This window comes from Gambusia affinis, linkage group LG19, assembly GCF_019740435.1.
Source record: "Gambusia affinis linkage group LG19, SWU_Gaff_1.0, whole genome shotgun sequence".
In the NCBI taxonomy this organism is placed as follows: domain Eukaryota; kingdom Metazoa; phylum Chordata; class Actinopteri; order Cyprinodontiformes; family Poeciliidae; genus Gambusia; species Gambusia affinis.
The window spans coordinates 17,877,688-17,900,825 of NC_057886.1; the positions used below are offsets into that span (position 1 = coordinate 17,877,688).

Here is a 23,138-nt window from a genome sequence, read left to right on the forward strand (position 1 = left end):
ACCTCCTAAATAAAATTAGCACTTAAGTGAGCATGAAGTAATTTCGTAAAACACAAGCTAAGGATTTGTTAATACATTTAATCTCTAGCTGAATTAACCAAATACTACACTAATTATAAAAAATTAAAGAATACCATAAGATAGATGCAATAGTGGGAAAAAAATATAATTCTCAAACACAAACTCTTTGTTTGCATGCTTAATGTGAGACCTTTCTAATACAAAACCCCATTTGCATGCTCTGTAACAACAGTTTGTGGTTAACAGGCTTACATGCCAAGCCAGAACAGAATACCAATGCAGAAGGGATCAAGTTCAATAAAGATACTTCTCTCCATCTTTCTCCACCTCTCAGTTTGCTTGTCAATGCACATAAAGGAAGATGCAAAACTGAAAAATCATGTTTTATCACCATAGGTTTGTATTATAACAGCAACCGTAAGGCTGCCACAAAGCAGAACATTTGTTGAAGCACTACTAAGCTAAGGCAGAATGTCAATCTTTAATAAAATGGAGGGTTCTGTTCAATCTGCTTAGTCAAATGCATTTCCATTAAAGTGAGGCATAGTCTAATTGTTGTTTTCTTGTGTTTGGTGAAGTGCATTAACATTTACATGTAAATTTGTCTTCTTTCAAAGGAATGACTAAAACTGTATCCAAGAATAGTTTTTCTTTGTTTTTTTTAGTTAAGGTATAGTTTCTCTTCTCTCTAGCCACACCTAACACTTAACAGAAGGTGAGAAGATGAAAGTAAGTGGTTGTACAAGTGACACGACGGAATATATAAAGCAATAACAGAGTCCACTGTGACTCTAATTATGTTGTATTCTGCACAACCGAGAAGCAAGATAGCTTTTAATGAAACCTCAGAAATACAGAATTCCCCCCAGAGGGAACTATACATTATTAATTATTTGATGTTATGAATATCTGAATTTTGTTTTAGGGTAGGAATCAATGATACCAAAACAGCAAGGAAATAGTGATTCATGTTGCTAAGTTTAACTAATCCCAAGACAATGTGTGCAAGAAATCTTATAGAGGACAAATGACTGATAAACAACTTATACAATAACCCTCATAAACCTTGTGGCTTATCTCTAATAACAGCCATCCAACAAAATCGTCCAGGGAATTGTAGAAATAACGTTTCTGAAAATACTCAACAAATAAATATCATTCAGAAAGGTCTGAATGACAAGCAGAACCCCATCTGTCTACACTCCTCCATCTCCAGAGCATCTGTTTGGCGATAGGAGGAGGTGGGCTGAATTGGAACAGCCCCAATGCCAAACCCTGGAGGTTCTCTCTCTGTAGCTCTAACAGCCATTCTTGCACAATTCTCACAGCCAACTAGAAGGTGGGGTTGATATTTTACCACGATGGCCTCTTGGCATTTTAATCAGAAGAAAAAGTTGGATTTCTAGACACACGTCCAGCTCCAAGTTCTTGGCAACCCAAGCGCTCATCTGCTAGACCAAAAGGATCTTGGAAAAAGAGCTACAATGTTGGAGACCTTGTTTGAGGCAGATGAAGTAAAAGAACACCACACAGATTCTGCACAAAATAAATAAAACTAAATTCAAAAACACATATGCAATGTAAAAATAAAGCACACACCTTGAATTACAGTAACACAGTGACAAATTATACAGCCTGGACTGTTGCAACACTTCTCCACAGATCGGTTGTTTGATGTAATGCTGTGTGAATTAGCATGCATGCACAATGAGGGTAGATCATCAGAAATGGTGAGTGAGGTTATTAGGGGTGTGGATGCATCACATTTATCACAACAAAGAGACGACTATTACACCATTATGAGGATTTGTGAGGTAAATTGAAGCAAATATAAAGGACTTTTCATCTCTACGGCTGGAGTGAGCAAATGCACATGTACAATGAAATATTTCTACAATTAAGGAAACTCAAGAAAAAAAAGTGCAGAATGATCACAGGTGTCAATTGAAGAAATGAGAACAAAAGGTGCAATAAATTTTTTAATGCCACATCACGCAATAATGCAACCGTAAACTCCAGTGCTTCGCTCCTTATATTCCCGTTGCCTCCCACTTTCGACCTGATGCTTCACTGCACCTCAACAGCCGACTCAGTGAGCCTCTGGTTTCCTAGTAACTGTGGGAGGAATGCAGGGCTTGGAGAACAGAGGAGCTTCTCATCAGGTGCCTGACAGTTGGGGGCATGCACACATCAATTTGTAAATATATTCATAAGTAGGAGTGGATGCATATAATATTCTTTTTTACTTATCAAGTTAGCAGCATAGAGATAAAAATTGTGCAGAGTGTAAGAATTTAGTGGAACAACCTTGACTATCTAATGGGCTGTAATAAAATAAAAGTATTTACAGTCCTCTAACTGTTGAAATAGAATCAAAAGGTTAGAGTTACAGTTTAAATATCTCAAAATTAACTAAATCTCCTTATTTGGGTTTCTAATTCGAGTTGTGGTAAGGACAAATTCTAATCATTTTGATGATTAAAGCAGACTTGGTTATCAGATCAAATGGTGGCAGCTATTTCATATTTATTAGTTACAATATCACCTGAGTCTGTAACAGCCCTAAAATGCACCCGTAGTAAGGCATTTCTGCAAACAAAAGACCAACACATTGCATCAGACATTTGAAGAAGTGAAAGGTTGAAGGATGGTAGGAAAACTTAAGATCACCAGATTAATATAAGTTCTGTGAAAACTGGTGATCAATAATGAAAGCTCCTCAAGCACCAACTCACTCACCTCAATATTTTCAAAGTATATCCTTCTTTTGGTTTTCTTGGTATTACCAAATGTCAGCTGTGTGTGCTATCCAACAGACTCCCACTGATTTCTCTCAGGAGGATGTGGACAGGGACAAAACAAGCTTCCATGATCAGTAAAGCCAGAAGGCCCTTCCCAATTTGGGAGATAATTTGTATCTGTGAGATACTGAGTGTGGTTTGATAAAGCCTTAAGTTAATTTTTTCCAACTTCTTTTATTGAGAAACATGATAAACAATACAGCTGATATAATTAAAGTTACATTTTTACAAAACAACATACAACCATTAGCACAATGGTCCTGCCACCCTACCCCACCCACAAAAACCCCAGGTGGTACACCATCTGTAAAGTAGGCTGCATGTACCTTTAATTGAAATCAGCAACAACAAGAGGCAGAGAAAAAAACAGGTCTTTGCAAAACCCACTGACAAAGCCCAGAGTGTAATTCAGCCTTTTAATTCAGGTCTGTTGGAAAAGGAATAAATCAAAAAGTTGCAGGACACCAGCCCTCAAAGGACTGGAGTTGCTCACCCTGGCACTAAATGGATTTTTGAAATGTTTTTAGACTAAGATGCATTATGATGTGTTATAGCCATTTGGAAGTGCTAGGTAATTTGGTAATCTAAAGTGTAACAAAATCTCCCATTGTGCAAGTACGGTACAGAATGCTATTATATCATTAATCAGCTTTGCATTACAGAACAGTTGATACAGAGCTGAGAGTAGTTGAACAAGCATTAGGTCGTAAGTTGAGGCCTATAAAACTAAGCAAGATTTTGAACTCCATTTCCAAAAGCTTGTGATTAACTGAGTCACCATTGCTAGGCGACAAGACATACACCGAGGTAAGGGCGAGAATAAATCAGAACGCGGTAAAAGCTGGTCTTCATAGTTGAAGGCTGGGTTTTGTGAAGAATAGAGTCCCTTAATTTGGACACACCCCATATGTATATTTTTAGTGGCTGAGATGCTGAGTAAATCCAAAGTATATTATCACCATTGCTTGTTTTCCTGATCTTTTGCAGCCCAGTAAGTAAATCAGGATGCTGTCTACTTTACTTTAACTAGTTCAAAACCATTACCAAACCATAAGAAATAAACGGAGTACAAATTTGAATATTCCTGTTGATAGCTTGATCATAATTACTAATTAACATCCATCCATTTTCTTCAGTTTATCCAGGGTCAGGTCATGGGAGCAGCAGCCTTAGTAAGGAGACTCAGACTTTCTTGTTAATTAACAGCGTTCTGTAATTATGTTGTTGCCAAGACAGCATTCACGTCATTATTACATTTCCCCAAAACCTGTTTGTAATTGTGACTTGGTTGCATTTCTAATAAACAGGGTTGAAAGAGAAAAACTCTGCCAACCTTCAGTCACCCTTCTTACAGGTTCCAGAATGAGCTCTGGCTTCGGCAGGGTTTACATCTGTGTGCATCCATCAATAGACTGTCTGTTATTGAACAAGGTCAAAAGATTCAGAAGCATATCTCTGCAACTGAAATCATAACTGGGAAGTGACTTACTATAATCAGTAACAATAATGAAGCTGCTCTAATACCTATAAATTTTAAAGTATTTTCCTCCACCCGTCCTTCAAAAAGTAACTTTTTCTGTTGCTGATCTATGAAGAAATATGTGTGTTCTCAGGCCAAGCATGCAACTCTAAGGCAGCACCAGGTGAAGCAGAATATAACAGGTTTGTTTTGGCGTAACAGGTCTGACCTTTTCAGACTCACTGCTCTAATACTTTATGGCAGCGAGGTTTGGCTTCATATATGAATCTCACATGCAAGCTTTGAACAACTGCAGCTACAGAAAGTTAAATACACACATTTTTAAAAGCTTGGCTAGACTCCTGGATAATTTAAATCCTTATCTGTCTCTCTGCCGGTTTAAATTCATTATTACATGTATATTAGAGAGCGATAACATGCGAATTGGTTTTCTTGTGAGAAAGGTAGCTCCTGGTGGGAAAATGAGGAAGGAAATGAAAAGTGATCCAGAGAATTGCAGCAGAGCTTGGCCTCAATGCAGATAATGTACAATCACTTAGACAAGAGAAATTGCAAAAAAAATGATACAGACAAACTGACCTGCACGACTGATTTGGGAGATTGATATGCTGACAGTCCACATAATGAAAGTTGAAATTTTGACTGGGGCAAGGCAAAGATGGAAATCCAAAATGGAGCCAACCCCAATGGATTTAGAGTCATATTATATGCTTCAGTGAACAAAGGGATACCAGTAATAAATTAAATTTTAGTCTAGAAGTAGAGAAGAAGAGCAAAGAGGGAGATGGTTAAGAGGTCTACTGAGACCAGGACCAGAATGAGTTGAGAGATTTTTGGATTCGGTTAGAGGCAGACGGAGAATAATCTGCCCAGAATCATCAGAGCACTCCTTGCTTTGTATTCCTGCCTGAGTATCTTTAAAATTGAACATCTGAAGCAAAGGAAGAGAAATGTAGGAGGAAACAACCTGGGAGGAAAGAAGACTTTTACCACTTCTGCTCATACTTTGCTTTATTTCCTCTCCGTCTTCCAAGTTCAACTTTCCCCCTTTCTTCTGGGGAAATTTCTGGTTCAAGCTGTTTTCCCCTTTCAAGTTTTTTAGTGCTTCACAGTTCACCAGCACTCTAGCTCTGTGAAATAACAGATGCCAGAAATGAGTGCTTTGCATGGAGGTAGAGAAATTTAAGCTCAGTTAAATTCTACCCTCTTTCAGAATCCAGAATATTCTAAAAGGAATCCGCTCAACTTCCCTTAAACGCTTTAAACTTGTCAACTGATCTTAAATGTTTAATAATAACCACAGATTTGCTGGTGTAATAAAACACAACCTTGTGGGAAATAAAAAAGTGCAACACAATCTCCTTTGTTTAACTCACTGCCATCCCATGCACAGAAGAAACAGATGCATCTGATACTACGTGCCCCATTTCCACTGAATGTTACAAACAGAGAGCATGAGCAGAGCTATTTCAGGTGCAACAAAACACCAGGTGAGGCTCACATGAAACCTCTGAAGAAAAGCTTGGCATAACAAGGTACAAATGCATACATATACAATAATGCCTACCACAGATAGCTTCAGAGGTCGTAGGGAAAACTGATACATTGTGCAGAACCAAGGAGCACACCAGATGTGGCAGGAGCAGTTTCGTTTAAGAGTTAAATAATAAAATAACATAAGTGTGGAGGAAAGTTACTAAGACATCACAGACATCTTAACTAATACAAAAAGGAGAACATTAATCAGAGAAGCAGAAAAGTAGCCCGTTGTAACTCTAGATGAGCTGCAGAAATCCCCAGCTCTGGTGGGAGAATTTGTTGACATGACAACGAGTAGCAGTGAACTTCACTGATCTGGTCTTTGTTGGGGAAAGGAATTAAGGAACACACTTTTGGATGAAAGTGCGTTCATCCAAAACACACATTTGTATTAAATTGAGGTTATTTAGCAGTGAGAATAGCCTCGATTCTCACTGCTAAATAAGGGGGTGGCAGCATCATAAAGTAGGGATGCTTTTTCTCATCAGGAATAGTGAAGCCAGTCAGAGTTAATGAGAAGTTGGAGGAGCTAAATGCAGAGCAGTTATGTGGAAAAAAAAGCTGCTGAGACTTTAGAATGGGGCAGAGGTCCACTTTCCAGCAGGCAACAACCTTGCAAATACAGTATTTGTGTGTTAGAATGGTCCAATCAAATCCCACACCCCAATTCAATTAGGTAATCTATTGCAAGAATTGGAAGAAATGTTCACAGATGCTGTCCATCAATCTATCTGACTAAGCTTGGGGGAAATTTAGATGTTCCAGCAGGTGGAAACATACTTCAAAAGTGGTGGTTGTAGAATTATTCTGGAGGGGCTGAGCACAGACTTATTTCCATAAATCTGTGTTCATTTGGTGAATCCAATCTGTGTTTTTCCATTTTTAGCCAAGGAGCAATTAAAAACAATCAAAACAACAACTTTTGTTTGCTTTAATCTGGCAAATATGCACTAGATTGAAATGGCCTATGATGTAAAATCGTGATTAGATACAATTCAGCTTTAAATTGTCTTGTGAAAAATTATTCAAGGGATCTGAACACTTCCACAAGGCACTGTAGCTTACTTCTATCCTGAAATTGCTTCATATTTTTCTCTTTGCAGTCTCACTGAAAAACGAATTATAGAAAAAAGCTAAAGTTTAAATCAATCAGTAAAAGCCAAAAATCAATAACACATACAGTATATAAGCAAAGACTACTCCTGCAAACCCAGAAACTGTAATGCAAATCCAACTGAATCACAATGTAAAACAATCTAAATATAGCAGCTGCTCTTCCACTAAATTGCAAGAAATTGCAAGTGTGTGTCTGATAACATGGCATGGGAGTGGCTTCATGTTGTACTGGGAATTGTGTCTAATTTTCTAGTCTTACATGGGGTTTGCATGAGTAAGAAAAAGCAATTAGGAAGCCAAACTGATGCCAAAAATATGTAAAAGACTATATTGCTCTGACAGAAGATGTGCGTTAAATCTCCAGGCGCAACCCAAAGACAACTGTTGCAACAACCCATGATTAGTTAAAAAGGTTAAAAGCATCCCTGCAGAACTGCTTTAACTATACAGCGTGCCTGTTACAATCTTAAAAAATGAGCACTGGATGTGCTTACTTAAAGACATATCAAAGTTAGATGCCCTCTATTGTAGAAACAAAGGGCAATTACATTTTACAGTGCAATTTGGTATCAAATGTAGACATTGTGGTTAGATGTCTTCAATTTTTTAAAGATAAAATTCTCAGACACCTTCAAAAACATCTTCATGTAAACACCCTTTAAAGATTTACTTCGCTACAGGGCGGCACTGAAAGTTGACATCTTCATTCAGTTACAGCAATATAGCGGAAAATAAATGAGTAAGAAGTCACTGGCGGCCTTAAAATACTGGCAACATGATTGTTGTGCTTGCTGTCAATCAGCACGCTGATTGCCACGGGCTGGGTGGATGATGGAAGGAGAGGAGACAATATGCAGTCTCAAATGTGTGGTGAATTCTGAATTTCACCATTATGTTTGATTTCAATCATTGGTTGGCTTGGTTTTTTCTTCCAACCTCTGCAGAGCCAAAGTTATTCAAAGACCTCAAATAGGCAGAAGCTGTTTATTAATTGATGCAAAAATGCTTTAGTTTTGAGATAAAATGACCACTTTTTTGCCAGCTAAATCTGGATATTCTGCTCGTTATCGTCTCTGTTTTCACTGATTGATCTGAATTGTGCCAAATATCCTCACAGAAGAACTGAGAAACTGCTGAGATGTATTCTAATTACTTCCAGGCGGAATTATCACAATATATGTTTTTTAAAAAAGACAAATGGAAAAGTAGAATCTGCTGTAATAAGCCTGGATTTGGCGCTCTCATTATCTTGTCATAAAAAAACAACATCTCTACTTGCAAACATGTTTATTTCCTCTCTCTGCAGCACAAAGTATTGCTGTAACAACTTAGTTTCACAACAGAAAATGTTCACATATCAGAAATGTATTTTAAGGATTTTAGCTGGACGTTTTATGAGCAACTAGACGTTTCCATCAGGCTACTGGAGCAAAAATATAACTGTGTGAGCAGGGAGGTAAATATTGTTCTCATCAACAGCACTGAAATGTCAGAACCTTCCATAATTGTTCATGGAGTAAATATCTTCTTCTTTCAAAATATAAAAACTCAGTTCCAACCAAATTAGCAGCTATAGAGGAAAAGACCATCTAACCTGATTAGTTTACAAACATCACCATCTGACAGGAGGTGATTATACCCCTGCAGAGGACAACAGCTGGAGGACAATTATGCACTTTTATTTATGTCAATACACCAATACTGATCCAAAAGTTTTCATCAAATCTGTTATATGAAGTCTTCCAACATTTTTCTTTCTTCTTGGTGTTGGCAAGAAATTAATTCAGCATCAGCTGTTTCTGCAAATGTCCCCAGAATCACATTTGGATTAGCCAAATGAATAGGTCTGGTGGGTGGCTAAATATTGAGGAAGTAGTCATGATTTTACTGGGTGACAAAGTCCTGGAATCTTAAAACAAAAGATGTGACACCACAAAACACAAAGCAGGCAATGTCAACAAATAGGAGTGTCGTTTTCCCAGAGCTCATGAAATGATGCACATAATGCTGTATGTTGTTTAGTAATGACATATATGTTCACCATCTAGCTGTGGTTTGATTAAGATATGGGGATACATAATATCCGTGTCCATCGTACCCATATGACAAAAGATGGGGGTTCCAACTTTAACCTGGCATTTGTAAAACTTGAAAGACCAGTTTGAGATCCATGTTTCCATTATAGCTTAACAGAAATAATACACAAAGTAACATATCATTTTTATATTTTATATTTTGCTCTTGCTTGTTATGCCATACTTTTCTACTTAACTCTCCTGTCTTTCATTTAGAAGAATAATCCACAGGAGCCACCTTTCAGTGTAGATGTTACAAAATACTACAGAGCTGAATACAGGCATACTTTCATCATCAACATTAAGTCAGACCAAACTTTTTCTGTTTTAGGTCAGTCAAGATTGTATCATTTTATAATAACAAGAGAGAGCGATTCAGTCAGAAAGTTGCATATTCTAAGATTTACATGTCTCAAAGCAATTTGGAGAAGCCCAGACGAAGTCATGGCTTCATAAGCTTTCTAATCAAAATGATATTATATTAGCAGCAGTGGGCAAATCTGATTTAAGCAAAATAACTTATGTCAAGTTATACATGTTTGTATTAATACTCAGATACAATTAAATCATATTTTTACTCAATATTATAATACTGTTAGATACAATACCTACCCACTCCTGACATATAGTATAAAACGCAAATGGCAACCTTTACATGCATTCCTACAATATCTCATAGGTTCTATCTATAGATGGTAATAAGTTTTCAACTTTTGATTAGCCTTGACTTCCTATAGAGCAACAACTTTTTCCATCTGAAGCCATTGGCCATCATTTCTATACTAAAAGAAAGTTTTTTTCATAAATTCTCATCTGGAAAACTGCAACAGTGTCTGTTTGGGTTACCTAATGACGCTCTGGAAATGCTCCAGCAGATCCAAACCTCAGCTGCCAGGTTTCTCACCCACACCAAACCTTGGCAACACATCACTCCAGGTCTGATTCAGCAACACTGCCTTCCAGTTGGGTCTCAGATCAGTCACTAAATTCTACTTCTCACCTACAAATCCTGTCACTGCCTCACACCTCGGTGCCCCTTTGACCTCCTTTATCCCTACATTTAATTTGAGATTCTCAGATAAACTGGAACTGGACTACGGTACTCTCTATCTGCTACACAGGAATGGATACTTTGGATGGCAGAGCTGTTAGTCACTAAACCTCAAACTTCTATAATCCTCTTCCTGACAACCTTCGTAAAACTTAATCTCTGGATATACAAAAAAACACTCCCAATATCCTCTTAAACTTGACCCTTGACTGCCTGTTTTATGTGTTTTTATTCTGGTCTTAAAGCTTACTTTGGTTGCTTTAAAAGTAGAATATAATTTCTTATTTTAATGTTTATTAATATTTAAGTATGTTTGATGTGTTCATAGATTAAAAAGTCAAAAAGTTTTTACACAAACGTAAAAAAAAAAAAGTTTCCACATTCAAAATTAGTGCCTCTCCATATACTTATATACCATTTATTTATATCTCCCAATGCATACGACAAATGGAAATGTGTGTAAGTCAGAGGATTTTATTTCATGAAAAGCAACATAAAAGGTGCTTGGTGCTCATCTTAACAGAATAAATTTGGGTACTGACAGATAATTAAATCCTTCTGAGATTCAGACAACTACCATACAGTTTAAATGGCAACCTCATCTACTCCTCTGGTGGTGCTAAAATGCGACATGCCATAAAAAAAACCTATCCATTTCTCTTATTTTCTGCACTTAAAAATAAAAAAAGACTGAGATAGCCTTTTTTGCCAAAGTAATGCTTGCTACATCTCCAAATATTTTATCCCTGCTACATTAAAAAAGGGTGAAAATAAACTGACATTTAACTGCTCCCAGTTTTATAAACAATAAAATATCAATCTGTGCCCTGAAAATGTTAAAATAATATGTAAAGTAACATTCCCTTCCTGAAAATCTGTGAGAATTAAAATTACTTCATAGATTTACATGTATACCAATTTGAACACACTGTATATTAATTATACAGTCATTGTAGTTTGTGCGTAGCAATCAAACTACAATGAACATAGCTGTGACATGGAGAGAAGTTGTAATATTAAAACCATTAAATCAATAATGACCTTGAGAGCTTGCTGGTACTGCTTACTACTGCAGCCCAGTGAGTCTAGTCATAAATGCCCCAGACCCCAGGAGTAAAAGTACAAATCGTTGATAAAGATTTAAATCTTTGATTTTTGCATCATTTGTTTCAATTAGAGGGGATCCCTGCTGAGTACAAGACAAGTACACTGACTTTAAAAAAATATGTAGTAATACATTTTGTATTAAAAAATTCTAACCTGTGGAAGTATCCCTCCATCAGTACACAAGCAAAAATGCCCTAGAGCAAAGACAATCAATGAGGTGAGCCTAAAAAAAAGCTGGTTTGGCTTAGAGATTTTCTCATCGAGCCATCATTAAGAACTTGGCTCTTTTTTTAAAGAAAGGGCTCAGAACAAAAATTGTTCAATGTGTGTATCATCTTCAACATTTCTTTCTCTCATTTACTTTAACACCAATACAAATATGCATTCGCTTTTTCCCAGGAGGGTCAATTACTTCAAAAATGCCCTTAAAACATGCAGCTCCTCAGCCATAAAACATTGCATCATCATTAGCCAATCGCAGGCGGGCAGGATTCATGGGGCTTTGTGTGGCACGGTCCTGGGGAATAAGCAGGTGGATGTGTACAAAGCTGTGACTCCACCATCATAGTGAGATCTGATGTGTGCTGCGGTCAATAAAGAGCTGCATTAATAGCTTAAACCAACAGTTTGGTAGTGAACAAACATTTGAACCTGGAACTCATATTGTGTGCAGTGTGATCCAGCATAAATAGACTTCAACAAAGACAAGAATAGGATATGAATCAATAAAGGTCATGTCCCTGCATCTCAAATAAATATCGGATGGTAGATGGATATATGACCCAGTGCAGATCACCTGTATTTGCTTTATTACCTGAAAAGATGAGATTACAAGCAGGCCAGTTCTGTAACTAGTTACAAAACATCACATGCCAACTATACACCATTATCTCCCACTTTTCTTCGAACATAAAATTTCTAAATGGGTATCCATTTTCATTCATACTAGATAATACAGACCTTTACAGTATTCAAGACCAACCTTGAACTTATATTAAATAACTTTAAATAGTTTTCTTTCACAGTCAGCTGAATGAATGTGTTGTACATGTTGTGGCAGCAAAATCAAGACATAACAGCTCAAACAAATCTCATTTTAGCCGAGAGATCTCGGTCACTCTATGTGCAGTCTCATCTATGCTTCCTGTCTCAAACAGATTTCCACTTTCAGATGTTATGAAGTCTTGCTATGAAGCATGCAGGCTTAAAAGACATCTATCTCAACCTTTGTAAGCCCTATAATAAGTATCAATTTGGCATAGCCATGATATGGGATCAGAATATAAATACACAAGCATGTTGGAATAAACCTCAGCTGAACATGCTTGGTGGAACATGGATACATAAACATAAAAGGATTTTAAGTCTCTGCACAATGGCAGCATTATGATGAGGAATAGCTCTCCAGTGGGCCAGTTCTGAGATTACAGCTCGACTTCTGCTTAATCAAATCTTCTATGGTTCAGCCTTGAGTCGCCAACTGCTCTACAAAGATGCTCCTTTCTGCAGTTACAGGAACTGGAGAAAACCTGGCTTTGCAAATGCAAACAGCACATTTCTTCCCTCACCATCTTGGGAAAGCTGAGACTGGTTTGACAAATTACTGCCTTGTTGGTGGCTTGAATGCAATTAGATTGGTCCTTGGTGGCATTATGTTCAATTAGTACTTTGAATTGCCAGTAACAGTAATGATAGCAGGTCAAAGCGATTTAAAAAGCTCCTTCTTTTTCATCCTGGCAAATTATTCCAAACAGCTGTGGTTCTCTAGGAAGAGAACATGCAGCCAAATTGTTCATGTTTAGGAATAAAAGGCTCCCATGGGTTCATATTCAGGCAAATCCATCTCAATCCTCCTGAGATAGATAATGACAACAGACACAATTCAGATAAAAACCCACAATTAAATCACACACAGACACACACAACTCTGGATATTGCAAGAGGCTTCATGTCTGCAACTAATGTGAAGCTCAAACAGATTTTCCTGTGTTTACACATACAAATGAGACAGCCAGAAAAAAATAACTCAAATAACTGGATAGCAATAAAAGGTAATTTACAAAATAGCTTCTCTGCTGCAGTCAAATAAGATCGAGAAAGCTAATTTAACACCAAAGAGAAAAATCCCACAAGAAGACAAGTTTTTACTCTTCTACTGTTGATCTCAAAATCACACCATGCTGATCACATCCGTTAGACTAGCAGCAAGTTGCGGCTGCCTGAATCTGAACCTCCGCATCAGAACTTACCCGTCCATTTACGAGTAAACCATTTTTTAATCTTCTGTTCTTTTGAACCTCCTTTCATTCTCTCCCCGTCTTTCATGACTTCTCTCTTTTGTCTTGCTTCCCTTCTAAACACCGGCTACGAGACTGTCCCTTGGTGAGCAGCAAGCAAGGGATGAAAGAGGAGGGGAGGAAGGAAAAAGGTGAGGGGAGGGAAAGAAGTAAGAGAGTGAAATTAATGTGGATGAATTCCCTGAGCCATGTGATGCTGCCTCTTCCTCTGAAAAGTCTTCACTCTTCACTTCACCTCTAATTATGTCTTAGGTGAAGGTGTTTTCCAATGAATTAAGCATACTGTCTCACATTCTTGCTTAAGTTTAACTCTAACATGTTTACACCTCCTTTATAATATAATTTTACTCATTTTGGTGAGATTTTTCTTGGCTCTGTCCAGGAAGTAATTTTCAACAAGGTTTTAAATATTGCAAAACCTCCTTTGAGATTAAAAGAGAAAAAAGGGGATTGAAGATAAGAGGTTGGATTGAGTTCTCAGGGGAAAAGCCAGAACATCGCTTTAAAAATAGACCCACCCATTCATCCATTTATAATACACTTTTATTAAATGGCAAAAAGCCTTACTTTCTTTTGAAATTCACAACATTATTTTGTCTTTTCTGTATTTTTGTACACCTACACATGCCCATTGGAGCACTTTAATCCCAAAGGTTTTCCATCTGGTTGACAGCAGCAGCTGCAACCACAACACGAATCCTCACACTTTGTTCTTATCTACACATAAAAAAACAAAAATCTGTCACTAGTCCCTCTCTCTTCCTTACACACAATCACACCCACTGACACCACCTGCTTCTCTAGTGCTACTTCTGCCCTCCACCATTTGTTGCTGCTCTCCCACATGGTGCCTACACCCAGTGTTTTTCTTCCTTTTTTTCATACCACCTGGTCTTCATTAAGCAACCTCACTCCTTACACCTTATTGCTAACCTATTACCTGATACCATCTACCAGCATCACTCTCCTCAGGCGATGCTGCTCTCTACGAGCCTCTAGCCCAGCCCCCCTGCCTCCTGCCTCCATACAGTGTAGCAGGAGGACAGCCAGCTGGTTAGATGGCATGGCACTCGGAACCAAAGGAAATACCTGCTACATAAACATGCATAGAGAGAGGGTTTAACATGCCTTGGGATGGTGCATTGCCCATGCTGCGACACGGACGGCTGCAGCTGAAAGTGATTGCGTTTCCTGTTCCCCCTCCTCTTTTTGTTCCTCCTTTCCACTCCTCCCTCCTCCCGTTCCTCGCTTTCTCTTCTTCACAAAGCGCTGTGTCTCTCCTTCCTCAAGCCGGTCCTCTTCTCTCCTATTCGTTCCTCGCCTTCTACCGTCCTCCTCTCCTTTGTCTCACTCTGGCTCTCTCTTGCCTCTGCCGGAACCTCCTTCGCGAGATGGCTAAGGTCCAGCAGCGGCGCTTTTGACAACACTGTGCGTGTGTGACTCTGAGCACGTGCGTGTGTGTGTGTGTGTGAAAGTGGGAGAGCTGGCGTGCGTTGGGGTGTGTGTGTATGTATGTGTGAGAGTGAGAGATGGAGAGAGAGTGAGGAAAGCGATGGGCGTACTCTTTGAGCTTTTGGAAGACTGAGCATGCCGGTTCAGAGATGCTCTGCACACACACACCGTAGAATGAGACAAAAAATTATTCCCAATGATAAACTTACACTCCCTCACCCACTCTATCTCACTTGCATTTCCCTTTCTTCATTCCTCCTTGCTAGACATTATACTCTCTCTCCTCTTAAAGACACAGGCGTTGCACTGCATTGCTACACGCCTGAGGCACATCTCATGATATGGTGACAGAGGGTAGTTCAGGAACATGGTCCTTCATGGGGTTCTACGGCAGAGCTTGCAGGAGGGAAGGGGAAAAACGTTTGAACCATTAATAGTGGGTGAGGATCAGAGAGGGTTTCCGCTGGTGATTTGAGAAAAGAAGGATTGGAAAGGAAAATTAGAACTATCCCGTTGTGATAACAGCGGCTAATGATGAAGCCGCGCTGGCCCAAAGGTGAGGTTGGAGCTGATTGTCATGGCAACCACAGATCCAGAAAGGATGGCAGCACGGGAGAGTAACCTCAGCATCACTGTGGCAGTGACTCTATCCTGCTGAAGCAAAACTATCAACAGACACCAACTATCAGAATCCTTAATTAAAGGATGTTACCCGCTATTCAAACGGGCCTTTGATTAGAAAAAGCAGCAACTCTCACATGAATTTATGATAAAATTTAAAATATTAAAGGCAATAAAACACTACAGGTTGCTTGAAGAACCAGAAGGAGCCAGGATAATTCACTGAAACAAGGGATGAAAGGTTTAGAAAACCCTGCGACATCAGCTCCCCCACATCAAGCAAGTTATTTTGGTTCCTGAACACGCCCACAGAAACTACTATGGTCTAAGATCATGCATCTTAAAAATATGGCAGATATTTTCTCAAGATACTGGGTTTTCACAGTATCTTGAGAATTTTATTCAGAATAAAATTACGCACATTTCCAGAGCCAAATTTGTTCTCACTCCTATAAAAGAATAAAGAACCAGCGAAGCAACAAAATCCTTGTCATGTCATGGCAGATGTTTCTACAGTGGTCAGGATTTAAAACTGGTTCCTACTACAACATTTGGTTGGCTGGCTGGATGAACAGATGAACTGACAGACAGAGAGAAAGATGGACAGATTAACAGATAGATGATTGAAGTGTCTAGAGGTCTGAAAAAATACATATTTTTTAATGCACTGTTTTCTTTTTCATAAGTATCCAAATCTGGAGAACATTTAAGCCAAACTCTGTGCTTAAATGGTTGTGTTGGAACCCAGAAGATAACATGAGCTTTGTTTTCTTGAAAGATAAAAATACTTATTATACTGTCATAGGACTCTTGGATAATCTTCCAGCAAATTCTGAGAAGAAAATCCTTCAACTTCTAAATAACTAGAAATAATAATCTGTATCTAAAAAACTACCTTTGATATTGCAAAACCATGGCGTAGTTTAAAGCTTTTTTATGACAAAACCAGCTTTATTATTATGCAAACTAAATGAAATGCCTTGTTTTCTCAAGAGAATATTAAAGGAAATTTCAAAACATAACCTATAAAGGAAACTGGCCTGACAGAAGCAAATGGTTTTAAAGATCAAGACAAAACAAAGTGAAAAAAATAGTCCACTATGTTATACATGTCATTCTCCAAACCCTGGTAACAAACAGTCTCTATATATTAGAAATATTATAAAAATATTGGACACAAGCTCAATACATAACACCAACGTATTCTGACTGCAGGATGTAATTTGGACTTTGTCAGGTATCATCAAGCCATTGCCTACTTTTGATTGTCAGATTTTACTTTAACCAGTGCAGACATGGTGTCAACACTAAGGACACTAAAAACTAAGGCCTGTGACAAATTACTATTTGATGGTGTGGGAATGAGGAGCAATTGTCCATTCCAATGACAGTTGAAAGCAGCAAAATAATTAAAAAGTTCAAATGTCTGAGATACAGAGACAAGAAGACGGATAGTCTCTACAGTGATGAGAATCATGAATAATTTATAATCATGCTGCTTGTCACTTACATAGCACCATGTCCAGCTGGTTCAAAGGCTCGAAGAAAGAATGCATCCACCTGTCAGCTGAAGACTGTCCCAAAAATCCCAAAACTGGACAACAAAACCTGCAACAGAAAAGTCTGCAAGTTAAAGTTGACAAAAGTATATGTGTTCTCCCAGAATTTTGCCTGTGGATATTTACCCCACATCCACTGTCTATATTTTAAATTTGGTATCCCGGTCTGTGTGTCCCACAGACTACAAAAGTAATGATGATTTACATATAATTTTAAAATAAATGTTTTCTAATTTCCATTTCAGATTAAAAACAACATACTGACATGGATTACATATTAAACCTCAGTTCACAGTCAGACAACTGTCCTCATTACTCAGGGAAATAACAGCAGGGCCTGTGTAGGGCTGGTGCTTTGCGGGGTTCTGCATTTTACTCAGTTGGAAGCGCCTCATTGCTAAGAAGCATCTTGCTGAGTAAGTAATTTTAGGGAGTTGATGAGCCCACTTTGCAACAGTTTTCTCATGAAATGAAATCTGCAGTTTTATTTTTGGCTCCATATTGCAGAGAGAATTATTAGGATGCGGAGTTGAAAATTGAATTTATTTTTCATTATACCATTTTTTGTTCCTGGAAGAAATTCTTGGGTCGTCCCTATAGACAAGTAGGAACCTAGTTTGCCCTGCTTGTCCTCCTTCCGCTTCTCCATCTCAGTAGTGCGAGCTCATTGACCTAGAAATCTTTCAGCACTTTCTCTGGCACAATAGATCTGCACTCGCTTCAGTGGAGTTTGGCTCTCGAAGGTTATGAAAAGGGGTTAGTGCATTTGGCAATGACAGTGTGCCTTGGATATATACAATATAAAGTATGGTGTGCAGGGCAAAAAAAATTGCTTTTTGTGTACCCTGTATGAAAAACAGCAAAGGTGACTCTCATAGCAAATCAATCATGTAAATGTTGCATGTGAAATGACAGGCAAAAATGCATGTCAGGGTAACCTTCAACTCAGAGACCACTCAAAATACCACTTCTGTTTATGTCGCATTGCAACCTTTTGACATATTTTATTTAAACCTCAATACAGACAGACCACCACAACAATGTGTATAATTGCAAAACATAAGGAAAGGGATCCATAATTTGGTTTTCCAGACTTTTGCTTGTAGAATGAAAATTTCCACAATTCTTCTTATACTTTACAGTGTTTTGACACTTTGTGTTGGTCCATCATATTAAATCACTATGAAATACTTTTAAGTTTGTAATTGTACTGTGAGAAAATGGGGAAAAGTTGAAAGGACTATTTTATAAGGCATTATTTTAAGTCCTCTAAATCCAGGTCTTTGGTACAGTAAAACATCTTTCTCACTCCTCTTTATCTGACATTTAAACCGTAGCTGAACGTTTTCCAATTATTAAGAAAACAACTTTCAAGCACCTAACTATTTTAATACCTTCTGTGGCATGGCTTCTGTTGTTTTCACTTACGCCAGCTGTCCCTGTGGAAATAATAAATAAATACATTTAGGGTCAGTAAGCCAAATTCAGACTACTGCCAGAAACTGCTTTAGATGCAGAGCTTAAAAGCAGCTATATTGTGTGTAGTCTAGCTGGTTTTAATCATGTAATTTAAAAATATTAAAAAAAAAAAATAAAAAATAAAGAAAAGAAAAAAAAAGTGTAAAAGTACATTTTAAAAGGCAAAACTAAGTCAATAAATTTCTAAATAAAACCACATGATGTGCCAACTTTTAGGGGAAGGGGAAAACGTTGAATCTATAGAGTTAAAATGTTTTGCTTTTTACTTTTTAAGGTATTGAACAGGTTGGAAGTGGAACATTTACATGGTTTCTTTTGTTTTATTTCCTAATGTAACTTTTAGCAACTTGTATGGTTCACACTAAACAACTTAAGTTGAAATGTACGTGGGTTTAAAAAAAAACTACTATAGTGTATTGATAAACTAACTGTACACTATTGAGCAACTTCCATAATAAATATCAACCACGCTGCAACAAACAAGACGATACGCACCTGTTTAACTTTACAACACATTAGTCTGTTATAGTTTCTATTTTCCTTTGTCGTAAAACACAAGTGTCCTACTTTAAATGACCACCTCTCCTGGTGCTCCATCCCCGCACACAGGTGCTTGCTAATTAGCACACAGTTAGCTTAGCACAAAAAACAATAAGTACCCCGAATATGTAAAAGTGCCGAAACATTTGATTTGAAATCCCGTTTAAACCTGGCGTTTGACAGATCTGAAATATATATTCTGGCGAGCAACAGTTTGGTTAAAAGGTGTCTGCTTTGTAATTAAAAGTTATAGAAATCATTTCCCAGCGTGTACTGAACCTTAGCCTGGTCCGGTTGTCCAATGCTCCATTAATTAACCTTTCTCAATCACATTCCAAAACAGTTTTACTTCCCATGGTGAGGGAAGTAAAACTGTTAGGGACTTTAATTGTTTGTTTCTACCCAGAGAAAATAGTCTTTTAAATATTTTGTGTTACAAACATTTTACAAAACTTGCTTAATAATAACGAATAGTCAATAGTTTATTCTCATTCTTAAATCTAAAATGGGACTTGTACATTTCGCAACAAATCTTTGCCTAAAAAGTAAAAAAGAAAATCATTATTAAATTTTATTATTTCTCCATTGTCTCATATTTTTCCTACAAATGTGAGGAAAAAGGCTGTGAATCCATTCACTTCATCTTTTTATTCCACCTTTATTTAGTGTGTGTGGTGGGGAGCAGGACACTGTTACAAATATATTTAATTCAGCAGTGCCAAAAATAGTAGCTTTAACTGCACCTCCTACAATTCATGTAATCAGCTGTCACTGATCTAATATGTATCTCAGAGGTGAAAAAACCTTTCCTTTGAGAAACCTTTCTTTCTTTATTTCATTCTTTCTTTTTTGTAATCTATGGCTTCTTGCGTTTCTTATATTATAAATATGGTAGGACACACAGGCTCTTATCCATTAGGTCCTCTTCAAATTGACAACAAAGGAAAAAGAAAATTATGAGTTTATTAAGGCAGATGAGTGTTCATCTTCATATCTCAGGAAATTGCACCAAAAACACAGCAGTTCACTTAATCTTGTCAAATGATTAAAATGTTTAAAATAACTGTAACTGTTCTGTTTATTTTTTCAATGTGTACAGCAAAAGGGGTGATTAGGAAAGCTAAAAAGTGAAAAATAAAAAAGGTTAACTGCTAGAGTTATTGCAATTTTTAATGCGAAATAATATTTTTTTTCAAAACATTTTGCACATTATTACTAGGAGTGCCAATAAATGTAGAGTGTCCTTTATAAATCCATGGAGATATGCTAATCAGTAAAGGGATGGTTATTCTCAAGGACATAATTTTTGAAGAAGCAGAATGATTTAAAAAAAAACGCCAAAGTACTTTGTATTGATATGTCTGATGAGAAGCAATAACAATCCCACTAAACTCTTTGGAGGAAGAAAAAAATAAATAAATAAAATGGGAGTTTTAAAAGCAGCTGGGTCAGAAGAGTTGAATCATTCTCTATTCAACGTAAATAAAGTTAATCAATTTGATTTAGATTTTCATCTGGACCCATTTACATAAAACTGAGGCTTTCTTGGCCTCAGTCTTAATCCAAAGCTGATGAAGCTGGCAGATCGTGTGTTTCCATGGCAATGTGGAAGTCCAGAAATGACCAGTCTGTTAACATCGTGCAGTTTAATCACTGGTGAACTATGTTTACTTTGACGTGTATGTGTGGGTTGTACGGTCAGGATTTCAACACCAGCTGAGCTGAAAGCTCACTGCTGTGCACCTTCTGTGACTTCATTGTGCCAGAGAATAAGAGTGACCAATAATATTATGAATGTAGCCAGAGCAGAATAGATTTAGATGTTATATCAAAACATAGGTTGGCCAGATACATGTAGAGCAGCCTTCTGTAGCTTAAAACAAATAAATTTTTTCCTGTCCTTTACAATTGATTTTCAGTGTGCTTTTATTGAACCAGATCAATGAAAAATAATGCTGCAGCACAGGTTTCCCCTGGGAGGAGGTCACTGGTGGTGGAGGAGGTTTATAGATTTTTCCTGTCAGTAAAAAGGCTATTACAATGATGCAAACACAAGTTATCACATGTAAAAGTCATCCATTTAGAGGCAAAATGTGTTGATTGATTATGTCTCCAGAAAAATAAATTGACTGATTAGTTTGTTGCATGTAATAACTGTTGTTTGAACAATACCTTAATTTTAATAATAGTGAATGTATTGCTTTAAAGGTTGTTTTATCTGACAGGTCCATATATAAAACCCCCACCTAGAGACAGAACATCAATCTGACAGATGATAAATGTCACTGAAAAGGCGGAAAAAATATTAATTCATTGTTTTTTGAAAGATTACAAAATGAAACCCATTTGAGTCTTTAAAATTAAAACACTGACGAAGTTAAAAGGAAAAACAACAATTAAATTTTTTCCACAAACGGCAGTTTCATTAGATTGATATATCAAGTTGTTTATTTATTTTAGTTATTCCTTTCAAAAAGCAAAAGTTGTATACTATGTAGATTTATTACACATAATGTGACATTCTCCAAACATCTATGTTCATTTTTACGATCCATTACACCAACCTCAAAATTCAGTTCACAGAGATTTTAAATAAAGACTTATTAAAAAAGATTTTAATGCAGGAATGTGATGTCATGGCCACTTTCTGGCCTACACAACAATGAAGAGATCACCAACACTTGCCAAAAGGAGGGCAAGCCTCAAGAGGTCACTGTTTAAAAAATGGCTTTTCACAGAGTGCTACATTCAAACATATTGATGGAAAGTCAATCGGAATAAAAAAATGTGGTCAAAAAAAAGAACATGCACAAACAAACCTGAGAAGTCTTCCTTAAAGTGGCACACATTACTTCCAATTGAAGGGCTCAGTTATTGGTCTACTTACTTTAATGTGTCCATACATAATTTTCCATTCATCCTGGTGGATTTTTTATATGTATGCTAATGACACTGTTTCACATGTAGCTGGCAATGACATTGCATCTGTTTCAACATAACCTTTCTCTATTTTTAATATGTCAGCATGGTTTGATAATGTACTGTCTTACATTACACATAGACAAAACTGTGTCCGTTTGTTTCTTTTCCAGAGCTTGAACTTTATTAACAATGATTTAATTCAAAAAATTTTGTGGCAAGTTATCAAACAGCAAAAATATAGCACAATATATTAAATATATATTATGTTATCATAGCTAAGCAATGGATATACATCAAAAATTCCATAACCTGTATATGTCATTCAAACCCGTTGATAACAAACTCTCCTCCTTCTAAATGACAAATGACCCAAGTATCAGTGTGATGGACTGACCGGTCTGATATAATACCTCTTTGAGAATTGATGGGATGTGGCCAACAGGAAGATGAGACACACCACAACCAACAATGCAGAAAAGCTGAAGGCCGTTATTAAAGCAACCTCTGCTTCTTTAAAACCCCAGGAGAGCCACAGGCTGACCACCGTCATGCTGCATTAGTATAGAAACACCTGCTAAAAAAAGCTTCAACTGAGTATTGAGTTAAATTACTGTACAGTACATGGACATAGATTTGAATGCGTAAACATTTCTGTTAAATATGTTTCTTATGATGACCTCAGCTAAAACTGAAATTGTCAGAGAAACTGAACTTTGGGTTTTCACTAGCTGTACAGCAACAATAACTTACCAAAGACAGAAATAAATGGTTGAAATACATCATGCTCTGTGTAATTAACTTTTATGAGTTTCATATTTAAAGTTAAATATTGAAGTATTTTAAAAACAAGAATTAAGATTCACTCTTCAATACCTGAGTACATTATTCATCCAACTCAGAGGTCACAGTGATGCAGACATCTGTAACAGAGATGAAAATTACATTTATACACAAGTTTAGAGCTAACATTCTGTGAAAGTAAAGAGCATGATGTCATTCTTTTGAATGAGATTTAGTGGAAGCAGGGCACTAAATCTCATTCAAGGTCAAGTGCAATGCTGTGTATTACTGTACATCT

The 23,138-nt window shown here is 37.2% G+C and overlaps 1 protein-coding gene across 3 annotated transcripts in view; it reads right to left on the minus strand.

Annotated features, from left to right (window-relative positions):
* The window catches only part of si:ch211-278a6.1 (SRC kinase signaling inhibitor 1), a 111,947-nt gene extending 93,387 nt beyond the window's left edge, over positions 1-18,560 (minus strand). For 2 of the 3 annotated variants that reach the window (XM_044099411.1, XM_044099410.1), the window contains exon 1: positions 13,440-13,548. In XM_044099411.1, the coding sequence (XP_043955346.1) occupies positions 13,440-13,515 (76 nt within the window). In that variant the 5' untranslated portion in view covers positions 13,516-13,548. Of the gene's footprint in view, positions 1-13,439; positions 13,549-14,615; positions 15,094-17,070; positions 17,169-18,513 lie in introns of those variants that run through there. The other variant, XM_044099409.1, reaches the window with a different exon arrangement.
* Positions 18,561-23,138: the final 4,578 nt, after the last annotated feature.